Here is a 12,997-nt window from a genome sequence, read left to right as displayed (position 1 = left end):
ACTGTTTGGATATTGAGATTAATTTCAACTGTGCAAATTATCATAAAATACATTGCTTTTTGAAATTAAATTATTAATAAAGTTGTATTTAATATTAATAAATTTTTTAAATTTTATTTAACACAATTATGAATTATTTACAAATTATTTATTATTAACATGGTAAAATGGAAACCAGAAGCAGGTATGAATAGATTAACAAAAAAATCGATTTTAGCATGTTTAATCGATTATCTCATTATTATGCTGTTTGGCAAATTTTGTTTTGAAAATCGATTAAACCCCAAAAAATCGATTCTTGACGCAAACCAAACGGGCACTCAGTTGTTAGTAAAGCTTGTAGTAATTAATTTTTTTGTGTGGGACCTAGATGTAATTCTTCCAATTATGAATATCAATAGAGTCAATAATACATTTTAGAATTTTATTTTTTCAAAAAGAAATATTATGAACTTTAAAATATCTTTCATCTAACAATGGGGAGAGAGAAAAATATATTTAAATAATAAAATAATGAGGGATAATTTTAAATGAAACTTACTAATGAATCATTATTTTTCTCTCTTTTCTGGATAAAAAATAATCATTACTTTTATAATTTATTAAATAATCATATTTTCTCAGAACATTTTATATTACAAAACATCAAATCACTCCAAAAAAAACATAATATAAAATGGGCGGGAGGAAATAATATTTATTTAGTGAGTACGAAAATAATCTTGATGGCAAGATGCATTTTAATCTTATAAAACTTGCATATGATATATCCAGGACAAAAGACAGCTACTTTGATTAATTCAATTTTTCAATTAGCATTAAAAGACAATTATGAACTTTTGCCACATTTACTAAATGATATAGAAGGGTCTAGAATAATATATAAAATAACATCTTCAAAGATGAAATATCCGCTCATGATAAATATTAAAATGTTTATTTCTTAAAATTACAGTACAGAATTTAACGGACCTATTTTAGAATTTAAAATTAAAAAATATATATTCACACAATACGATTTGAAATCTAAGTAAATTCTTGCATTTATTGCAAAAATTATTTCACATTTTTTTCTCGTATAACCTGCTACTATATATATGCGTGCATGGCAAGTGAATGTCGCATGCAATAACTTAACTTTTCCATACACAATAATTTACAACTGAGATATGGTGATGGAGAGGAAGTTGACTTATCTGCTTCTGGTGGGTGTGTGTTTGATGGCAGGAATATCCCAACACGCAGATGCGAGGAACTTGAAGAATGCAAAACATCACGACGAAGATGTGAAGAAGCCGGCGTCCTTTCTCGGGGACAGCTCCGGAGGGTTGGGTGTAGGCGGTCTCGGAGGAGGGTACGGCGGCGGTGGAGGCGGAGGATACGGAGGAGGAATCGGCGGCGGAGGACTGGGAGGAGGAATTGGATCAGGCTATGGGGGAGGCATAGGAGGAGGCATATTCAAGGGAATCGGAGGGTACGGAGGGATCGGAGGAGGAATTTACAAGGGCTTTGGAGTGGGAATCGGTGCCGCCGGTGGCGTCGGTGGCGTTATCGGAGGCATGAAGCATGTTGACGCAAATAATAAGCAGCCTTGAGTGTTAGGTATATATAGACTAATTAACTAGTTCCGTATCCTCATCAGTGCCAAATAAATCCACTGCTCCGTTCATATATATATATATATCCAGATAGATATTTGGTTATCTTCTTGCTTAATAATGTTCTGCACCCTCAGGGTAAAGTTAGCGTTTCGATGTTGTTGTGTCTTCACTTTAGTTCTATTGTAGTTTGTGTGGTTCCAGTCCTCGGCTAATTCTTCAAATGGTGTGAACAAAAAGAAAACATGCAACAAAAATGCGTCTTGTGTTTTCATCATCTCGTTCACCTACATAGCTTGTTGAGATATAGAAATTAATGTATTATTCATTTACGTTAGTTTGTGAAAGAGCTTGATGTTCTATGATTTCAAGTTGACACCTTTATTGCAATTCTTTGTTTTAAGATGAAATATTATATTCGTGTCTTACACATACCTTTTTTTTTTTTGAGCAAAAGTGTCTTACACCTACCTAAATGTGGGAGTTAACATGGGCGCACCTAGTGTATGGAGTTGACTCATCATGGGCCGGAAAAATGGCCCAGGTTGGTTGGTCAGTTGAGATTTTATCAATTTAACCTATCAATGGTGGGTTGCAGGATTTTGATTTTGAGGGCTAGCTCATACATTAAAAAAAAAGGGGGATATTCCCATGCGCAAATTCAAATAAGTGGATGAAAATTTATAAATGCACTGCAAATAATAAACCCCATCAGGTGGCATGTGCGACCGTGCGAGCTTTAACGTTGTTTGAAAATTGGGATTTTGAATTGATGCGCTCTCATGGCGCTTCGCATGCCGATATAGCACAGAGGTTGCGCGGACAGTATTTCAATTTTCACAATCCTCTCCTGACTTCTGTACTTTACTACCCTGTTCATGTATTTGTACTTGTTAATTAATTAACTATAAATTTTGATTGAGAAAAACGAACCGACATATTAATATGTGTGTTATGTTATGTGGGCCAAGTCAAAATTGATCCACTTCAAAATGGGTAACATTATATTTTCTGCAATCCAACTACTTGGTTTTGTTGACTTACCAACTCATTCCCACCATATCATGTGCAAAGAGTTTATAATTGAGCACAAATTCAAGAAGCTCGGGAGATATTGAACAGTGTAACTGTAATTCAAAGATCAAACAATTGAGATTGTCAACCTTTAAAAAAAAAATTGAAGCTATTACTTCGCCTCAAGTTATTATGTTAAACAAGTTCATAATCGTGCATGTTTCATGACAAGGATGTAATTAGGGGTGAACAAAATTGAATCAAAATCGAAGATCAAATCGAATTGAATTTTATCTATTTGATTTTTCAATTCAATTTGATTTTCTTTTAAGGAAATTAGTTGATCAATTCGATTCAATCTAAAAATTTTTGAACCAAATAAATCAAACCGACCGAATCATGCATATTTTTCTTTTCATATTTTTAAAAATATGAAGAAATTCTCATCTAGGTAAATAAGATACGTCTTTTTACTACTTGCAGTAATAGTATTTTTTTGTTTAATTTGATGTTCTAATTTTTATTTCTATAATTTAGTTTTTAATACAATAGTACTAAATTTTATTAATTTTCTCATGAATTATGGTATAAAATTGCTAGTTTTTAGTTGAGCCTTCAACATCAAGGGAAAAAATTGGATAGAAGAATGTATAAATAATTACACTCCATAGACCCAAATCAAAGCCTATAAACCGAATAGATCGATCAAATCAAACTATTATAATTTAGTTCATTTCCAATTTGGTTTAATCATATATTTTGATTTGATTTGATCCAAGTTTTTTATATAATTCGATCGATTAGTTTTACATAAATTAAAACCGAACTGATCGAATGCTCACCCTTAGATGTAATCCCTTTATTTCTTAATTAGGGTAAAAATCTATCAAAAATATCAAGAGCAAAATATAGTTTTAAAAGAAAAAAAATCATTGAGAGTAACTTGCTATTGAAAAGAGAATTCCTTTTATTTTCCTTGTTTGGAAACATGACTTATGAGTAAGAGTTTATCTCTCTTAAATAAAATCTCAGCTTTGAACAATAAGGGTTGGGTCTAATGAAATAGACTAGTATATTTTTTTTTGCCACATAAGAAGAAACTAATAATAAACAAGGTAGAAACCGATCAAAACAACAACAAAAAACAAAACAAAAAAAAAAGAAGGGAGCAAAAATACCAAAGATAAATGCAACAGCCAAATGGAATGCAGGGAGAAAAGGAGAAAGGCAAAGATCAATCCTAGCTATCTCCAAATCAAAAGTTAGGAAGAGAGCAAGTAGGGATGGGGGTGTAAACACCCAATCAATTACTAAGCACATCCCTTTAAGACCTATGCGGGAAATGACACCCACAACTGTAAACAAACTTAGTTGCCACTTGAAGCTATACTGTCGTAAAGCATTAACAAGATTTAAACAAATCCACCAGAGCCAAGCAAATCCCATTGAAACACAATGTATCCTTGAAAGTAGCTTGCACTAGTGGAACACAAACAATATCCTTTAACTCCCTTTGACTCCATAAGAGAAAACCGGAACTGGATAGTAGCTTTTGAGGAGGAACCCATCTCAAATCATCCTTTATTTTGCCCTCTATAAACCTAAAGTAACAAGCCAGAACATAGCCAAAACAAGGCCACCCAAGGCAATAAGCAATAAGCAAATTGATATGCCCCACTGTCATAAAATAGATCAGGACAAAATTGCAAGAACCACCTCTATCAGCAAGAGCCTCCCACAAATCATAGTAGTAAAGAGATGAAAAAATCAGCAAGTAAAATATATTTTCAAGAGGCACCAAACTAGATAAAACCAATTTAAGCAATCTATATCCCACTAGAGCCTTCTCCAAATTACAAGTAACATAGTAGCAGAAAAAACCGAGATCAAGCTTCACCAATCAACATTGATCAACAAGGAAGAAAATACCTAGTTGAAATGAGTTAGAAACATTAACCACCCACCCACACAAGTTGAAGCCCCAATCCTTGAAAATCGTTGTCTTCACACACAGTTCCTGGATTGAAATTATAACCCATCGACAATCTTCATGTTGAGGGGATCGGCAGAAATGCAAGTATGAAGGTACGGGTTGCTCGAGTCGTGCCCAGAAGGATACTGTCCTTGAGAACTATTTCAGCACACCGTCAGACGACCGACCGGTAGTTCCCCAGGATTAAACAAGCACTTCCTTGGTGGAACGAGGGAACAAAACAACCGAGACCAAATGCACAAACAAAAACAGGTGGAGGAGAGGAGGGAACACTGAACAGTCAAGAGACTCTGCACCGCTATGTCTGCACGCATGGCTATATATAGCCGAAGGTGGACATGAATGTTGGAGGGTTACCACCGGATTAAAGGCTCGGTTACACTGTCATAAAATTGTTTAAAAGCTTGTCTGAAAATGGAGAGGTTACACAAACGTAAACTGCATTTAACCTCCTATCTGGAAACGTTAGGAAGGCAAAACGTTCAGAAAATTAATTTGGTTAATGATTAAAAAACATTTTTTGGTTTGGTTTCAAACTTCAGACAGCCAAAATTTGAGTTTCTCCAGCAAGGTAAAAAATAATTATTTATTTTGTAAAAATAATCCAGTAAAAGGAACCCATTATCTCTTGAACTCGAGCGCAGGGGGGGCGAACCGGCTGATTTCAACTGCGATTGCCCTGAGTTGGCCTGTCTCATGTGCGCGAGGCCATTTCTCCTCCAAGCCTATTTTACTAGCCCACTTCATTCCTTAGTATATATACACTAGGAGATTCCTTCCTTTAGTCAATGTGGGACTTTGACACACACACTCTTTTGACATACATACAACAATCCCCCACATGTGTCAAAAGGATCTATATTCATCTGTGTTATTCACACGGAGGATAATCACTTTAATTTTGGTGTCTGTCGACTTGAACCAAACCTAGACTAATAAAACTTAGCACACAGAAAAGTTAGTGTAACTTCGTTATTGAACCAACAGATCTTGAGCGTGTGCTAGAGGTCTTATTGATCAAATTATACCCCCACAGTCTTTATTGTTAACGACGGTTTTGCACGTTATCGGCCATGCGCACGCCTGGTTTTAACAAATGCTCTACAGATTTTGCCACGATCTTATAGGAGCGGCCCTACTCCACATTTGTATAGGCGTTTTCATCAAGTGTATCTACAATGAATACACCATCTGTAAGGACTATGAAAACATTAAGAGCTATCGCTCAGCCTCCGTTCAATGCATTCTAGCACTTTCTCAAGCCATAGGAAGGGACAAAATTCAGTGCTAGCAGAACTAACAAGTGACTTGTTCTTACCTATTGAACCTTCTTCATGGGATCTCCAATCATAAAGGTTGGGTTGACATCATCGTTAATTTCAAACAAGCTTAAGTCCCATTCCCCTCGACGTTTCAATAATAAATTTCTTCCCTAGGGGTTTAGTTAACGGATCCGCCAGATTTAACTCTGATCTCACATAATCGATTGAGATGACCCCGTCTTTGAGCAGCTGCCTTATAATATTATGTCTTAATCGAATATGTCTACTTTTGCCATTGAAGGTCTTATTTTTAGCTGTTGCTATTACAGACTGGCTATCACAATGTAAAGACACTGATGGTGTGGGCTTTTCACCTATTGGAATACTTGCTAAGAAGTTTTTCAACCACTCAACCTCAGTCCCAGCCAGCTCCATGGCAATGAACTCAGAATCCCTTAAAGATTTTGTGTTGATTGTCTGTTTTGTAAACTTTCAGGTTATTGCACCACCACCAAGAGTGAATATATAACCACTAGTGGATTTTGTCTCTTCTGAATCTGAAATCCAATTAGCATCACTGTATCCTTCCAATACAGCAGGAAATCTACTATACAATATACCATAATTCATGGTACCTCTCAAATATCTCAAGACTCTCACCAGAGCCTCCCAGTATTTACTGCCTGGATAGTGAGTATATCTACTCAATCTGCCTACAGCATAAGCTATATCAGGCCTAGTAAAGTTCATCAAATGCAACAGACTCCCAATAATCTGTGCATACTCAGATTGAGCAACTGGGTCACCCTTGTATTTTTTTAATTGCACACTTGAATCATAAGGAGTACTCAGAGGAGCATCTTCAAGATGTCCAAACTTTCTGAGAATTTTCTCAACATAATGTTCTTGGGAAAGTAAGATTCCATTTTCATTCCTTATGATTTTTACACCCAAGATTACCTTGGTTTCACCCATATCTTTCATGTCAAAATTTAAAGAAAGAAAATTTTTTGTTTCATTAACAACACACATACTAGAGCCAAAAATTAGCATATCATCCACATACAAGCATATAATCACACAATCATTATTCACAAGCTTTGTATAAACACACCTTTCTACTTCAACAGTAGAAAATCCACCAGTTGTCAAAACTTGATCAAGTTTCTCATGCCATTGTTTAGGCACTTATTTTAAGCCATATAGAGACTTTACAAGTTTACAAACTTTATTTTCTTGCCCAGGAATCACACATCCCTCAGGCTGTACCATGTAAATTTCTTCTTCTAAATCACCATTTAAAAAAGTAGTTTTAACATCCATTTGGTGAGCAAAAAGTTTGTAAATTGAAGCCAAAGTAATAAGAACTTTTATAGAAGAGATTCTAGTCACAGGAGAAAATGTGTCAAAATAATTTATATTTTTTTTAGTAAAACCTTTGGCCATAAGCCTTGCTTTATACTTATCAATTGAACCGTCTGGAAAATATTTTTTCTTAAAAATTCATTTACACCCAATAGCCTTAGCTCCTTGGGGCAAATCTGATAAAACCCAAGTTTTATTTTTCCTTAAAGAATCAATTTCAATTTCAATTGCTTCTTTCCTTTGCCTTTTACTTCTCCTTAAAACCAAATCCTCATTAAAATTTTATTCAAATTCTGAATTCTCAACAGGTTTAGAAACATACTTAATTTTCAAAGGAAAAATATGTTCAAAGAATTCAGCATCCTTAGTCTCTATAATTGTATTTTGGTCTAAAACATCACTTTTTAAAATTAAAAAGCGATACGCTGCACTTTGTTCAGTATACCCAATAAACATACAATCAGAAGTTTTAGAGCCAATTTTTCTCTTTTTAGGATCAGGCAATAAAACTTTTGAAAGACACCCCCACACTTTCAAATATTTTAAGTTTGGGGTAAACTCTTTCCATAACTCATAAGGTATTTTCTTTGATTTCTTATGAGGTATCCTATTTTGTAAAAAACATGCAGATAAAATAGCTTCACCCCACAAGTTATCAGGGGCAGAAGAACTCACAAGTAAAGCATTCATCATTTTTTTAATATTATATTTTTTCTTTCTGCAACACCATTAGACTCGGGAGAATAAGGAGGTGTTACCTCATGTATAATTCCTTCTTTTTCACAAAAATCATTTAACAAAACATATTCTCCTCCTCTATCCGATCTAACTTTTTTAATTCTTTTGTTTAACTGATTCTCAACCTCTGCTTTATATAACAGAAATTTTTCAAAAGCCTCATCTTTGTTTCTTAATAAGTATACTTTAGTATATCTTAAAAAATCATCAATAAAAGTGATATAATATTTTTTACCACCTCTAGTCATGGTTTGTTTTAAGTCACCTAAATTTGTGTGAATTAAAGATAGTAATTCAGATTCTCTTTGATTAGAACAATGAGGTTTTTTTACTTTGTTTAGTTTCTGCACATACTTCACATTTTCCAAAATCATTGTTTTTAATTTCAGAAAGTAGTCCAAGATTGTTTTTAATTTCAGAAAGTAGTCCAAGTTGTCGCATCCTATTTATATAACCTTTACTAGCGTGACCTAGTCTAGCATGCCACAGATCAAAAGAATCAACCATATAAATAGGCATATACTCAGAAGATTCAGTCTTATTCATTTCATCAACATTCAAAACAAACAGTCTCTGATTACAATACCCTTTGCCTATAAACACATTATTTTTTGTCATTACAATTTTGTCAGATTCAAATGACACTTTAACCCCAGCTTTCCCTAAAAGAGCAACTGACACTAAGTTAGCTCTAACTTCAGGCACATGCAGAACATCATTCAGAGCTAGAGTCTTTCCTGATGTGAGCTTTAAGACTACTTTTCCTTTTTCTTGAACTTTAGCAGTTTGAGAATCAGCAAGGTAAACATGGTCTTCCCCTTCCTTTACAGGATTATAGGTGGTAAACATCTCTTGGCTCGTACATATGTGCCTGGTAGCCCTGGAGTTTACCACCCATTTCTTCACATCAAAAATCAAGAGAGCTTGTGACACCACTGCAGCAATGATATCATCATCACTGTCACCATCTCGTTATACCAAATTTGCATTTGGCTTTCGAGGCTTATCACGGTTTGCTCTCTTCCTACACTGTGCTGCATAGTGTCCTGGTTTACCACAGACAAAACAATCTCCTTTCTTTTTGAAAGAGCGGTTAGAAGCATTGAGTTTGTAATTAGATTTCCTATTCTTCTTGTCTTTAGTTTTAGAATCATACCTCCTATTGTGAGGTTTTGTCTCCACTAGGTTGGCTTTGGATGTCATTTCTTTAGTTCGAACTGCACGTATTGCCTTGCGGTTGGTGTCTTCGATGATGATATGAGTGATCAAATCGATCAAGGATAGCTGCTTTTGTTTGTGTTTCAGCTGCTGTTTGTAGTCAGACCATGATTCTAGCAGCTTCTCAATCAATATCCCAGCAACGAACTCATCTGGAAGGTTGATGTTTTCAGCACGAAGCTCCTCCAACAGCTTATGATATTCATTGATTTGCTCCTTGACATCTTTATTCTCGGTCATCTCCCATTTGTAGTAGTTGCCCACAACGAACTTTTGTTTGCCGGCATCCTCAGCAGTGTACTTTGTCACCAGGGACTCCCATATCTTACAAGCTTCCTTGTAGACACAGTAGACATTGAACAAATCATTAGATAAAGTGCTAATGATAGTGTGTCGGCATACCTTGTTTGCATGAGTCCATGCAACTCGCTGGGCTTGATCAGTATCAACAGGAGGCTCTGATTGAGCAAGAGCAGCAGCCACACCATGCATGTCAAGGACGGTGAAGACACGTTCTTGCCAACGTTTGAAGTTCTGACCATCAAAGACTTCTATCTTCGATATGTTTGGGAACGGCCTCGGTAGGGGGATGGCAACAGCGGCAGGGACGTACTAACCTCCAGCAGATCCACTTAGCACACCTTCGAGAGTGACATTTTCAGCACTGTTGGTCGCCATTGGGCTGAATAATTCTTAAGATTGTTGAGGGGACCGGCAGAAACGCGAGTATGAAGGTACAGGTTGCTCGAGTCGTGCCCGAAAGAACACTGTCCTTAAGAACTATTCCGGCACACCGTCAGATAACCGACAGGCAGTTCTCTAGGATTAAACAAGCACTTCCTCGATGGAACGAGGGAACAGAACAACCAAGACCAAACGCACAAACAAAAATAGATGGAGGAAAGGAGGGAACACTGAGCAGTCAAGAGACTCCACACCGCTATGTCTGCACACATGGCTATATATAGCCGAAGGTGGACATGAATGTTAGAAGGTTACCACCGAATTAAAGGCTTGGTTACACTGTCATAAAATCGTTTAAAAGCTTGTCTGAAAACGGAGAGGTTACACAAACGTAAACTGTATTTAACCTCCTGTCTGGAAACGTTGGGAAGGCAAAACGTTCAGAAAATTAATTTAGTTAATGATCAAAAGACGTTTTTTGGTTTGGTTTCAAACTTCAGACAGCCAAAATTTGAGTTTCTCTGGCAAGGTAAAAATAATTATTTATTTTGTAAAAATAATCCGGTAAAAGGAACTCATTATCTCTTGAACTCGTATCTCTTGAACTCGCGCGCAGGGGGGCGAATTGGCTGATTTCAACTGCGATTACCCTGAGTTGGCCTGTCTCATGTGCGCGAAGCCAATTCTCCTCCAAGCCCATTTTACTAGCCCACTTTATTCCTTTAGTCAATGTGGGACTTTGACACACACACTCTTTTGACATACATACAACACTTCATCCCCTTCATTATCATTGAAATCAATCTACCCACCCATCTTTGAGGTGACTGCAACCTAAATCGGTGTTCCAATCTAGATTTAGTAATGGCACCAAGCCTCCTCCACCCTGCCGACCATTACTCTTCCCAAAACATCATCGCTACTCTTCAAAATGCCCCACTCACACACCCTAAAACCTGTACTCACTAGCACACCAAACCAAAACACACTCACCCACGAGCTCGACCAATGCTGAGAAAAGGATATTGTCGAAACCCTCAAGGAATGAGAGAAGGGCCAAAATCCTAGCAAAGCATTCTCTGCAGTTGTGCTTTCCAGTTTGATTGGATAGACTAGTATTCATAACATGATGAATTAAAGTTTAAATTTATATGGAGAGAGATACTCACTCAATTATACCTTGAATAAAATTATTTTCAATACAAGGACACACATGCACAATAATTTTTTTAAAAAAAATGAACTCTGAGTCGTGTCAATTTGTTTTGGCGGGGGGAGATTAGAGAGAAACTTGTCTTCCTTAATAAATTCTCTTGCCACTGAAGTTGTTAAATCCAATTTAATCTCCAAATATCTCACAGACTCCGTCCAAATAAAATAAAAGAAATAAAATATTATTAAATTCGTTCAACATGGTGTGGACTGAATATCAGGAAAAATTGTTGGTGGAGATAAGGTGAGCGCTGAATCATATTGGCCACACCTTCGAATTCAAAGAATATATGTGTATCAAAAAGATTATATTCCCCTAATTCACAAATATAGCTAAAAAATCAAAGGAAGATGAAGTACCAAAAGAATTAATATACATGTGACTATTTGTGATCAAGTAATATATTTCTGAGATCCAATATGAGTCACGCCATTTCAATGGAACTTTATCCATTTCAAAGGTTTTCCACTTTTGGTGAAATAGGATCAGACCAGACAGCGGACAAACCCAAAGGAACAAGAGAGAATCAACTCAACCTGTGATTTTTGTTTTATTGTTAATATTATTGTTATTTATTCAAAGTGAAAAAGTAGACTATCTTCAACTCGATCCAATTAATATTATTGGAGGCTATATTGAATACATTGGATGTGATAGTAATATATAGCATGTCTCCAATCAAACATGGTGATCATGGAGCAACAAATAGAGCACGCGTGTACGTAGATTATTAATTGGAGTGATCATGTGAGTTTTTAATAATGAATCCATTGCACACCCATTTGCAGTATTCTCAAATAAATCTCCCAACTTATATCTCTCTCCCATTCTCTCTCTTCTTTTTTTTAAGAAAAAAACTCCATTATTGTTAATTAGTTACCATAAATTTGAACTTTCCTGATCATGTTTTGGATTATTTGTTTATAGTGGATCCTTTTTGACAATTGTTTTCACCAACTGGAGTGTTTTCCATATTTAATGCAAATTGTACTAATTAAATTGGTTCCATCCAAATCGAGCGGATCCTTATTCACTTCGCTCCCTCTTACTTATGGAGAATTTCATTTTAGGATCAAGATGTGTACTTATTCACAAATCATATCCAATAAAATTTGAATTTAGATTGCAAGATTGAAGGACTAAATTGAAACGATTTTTTAAATAAATGACTAAAATACCCTTCAACTGAACTTAATTGTATAACTTTACTTGTTAATTTTTCAACATAACTTAATAATTACTTAATTTTACTTGTTAAATTTGTGACTCTTTCAATGAATTATATCACTTGTTAATTGCATAACTTTACTAATTAATTTCTTAATAAGACTTGTTAATTATTTAATTTTATTTGTTAAATTCATGACTTCATTAGCTGAATTATATTACTTGTTAATCGTGTAATAGTATTTGTCAAGTCCACAACAACATTTGTTAATTTTATAACTTGACTTATTAATCCTGTATAAAAAAATAAAGACATTTTGATCATTTTCTAAAAAAAAAAAGTTCAATAAAGTCTTTTAGTCTTGCATTGTAGTTTCAAATTTTATTATTGTCTTTAAATGAAATTCTCCCTACTTTTTAATATATATATATATATATATATAGTACTTTATTCAGTGTATGGCTCACCTTGTTGCTCCATATATATATACAGGTTATGGAAAGATCAATTGTCCCTTCGGGGACATCCCATAAAAGATGGCCAGACCAATAAAAGACTTAACATTCATTTATTTATGCAATATATGGAATAAAAATAATTTAAAAATTATGTTAATTTGTTAAAAGATAAAACCCATTAGGAAATCTAAAAAATAATCGTATCCTTCATAAATTATAATTAATTAAAATGAAAACATGTGCATTATATATATATATATATATCCTAGACTGTTGCCGATTTTTT

General features: G+C 34.9%; 1 protein-coding gene across 1 annotated transcript; it reads left to right on the top strand.

Moving 5' to 3' along the window:
* Positions 1-159: 159 nt before the first annotated feature.
* On the top strand, positions 160-1,595 carry LOC129301466 (glycine-rich protein 23-like). The gene is made up of 2 exons (XM_054940051.1): positions 160-184; positions 1,228-1,595. Exons 1-2 carry the CDS (start codon positions 160-162, stop codon positions 1,593-1,595), a joined length of 393 nt encoding a protein of 130 aa, XP_054796026.1.
* Positions 1,596-12,997: the final 11,402 nt, after the last annotated feature.

Source organism: Prosopis cineraria, unplaced genomic scaffold (assembly GCF_029017545.1).
Source record: "Prosopis cineraria cultivar Desert tree isolate PC_DT_omini unplaced genomic scaffold, ASM2901754v1 PC1, whole genome shotgun sequence".
NCBI lineage: Eukaryota > Viridiplantae > Streptophyta > Magnoliopsida > Fabales > Fabaceae > Prosopis > Prosopis cineraria.
This window is presented reverse-complemented; position numbering and strand designations above follow the sequence as displayed.

Bases quoted from the DNA above. Each gene is read 5' to 3' on its own strand.
- LOC129301466 (XM_054940051.1), top strand. From the start codon at position 160: ATGGTAAAATGGAAACCAGAAGCAG. The intron at 185-1,227 runs GTATGAATAGAT...GTTTGATGGCAG, and splicing joins AAAATGGAAACCAGAAGCAG to GAATATCCCAACACGCAGAT.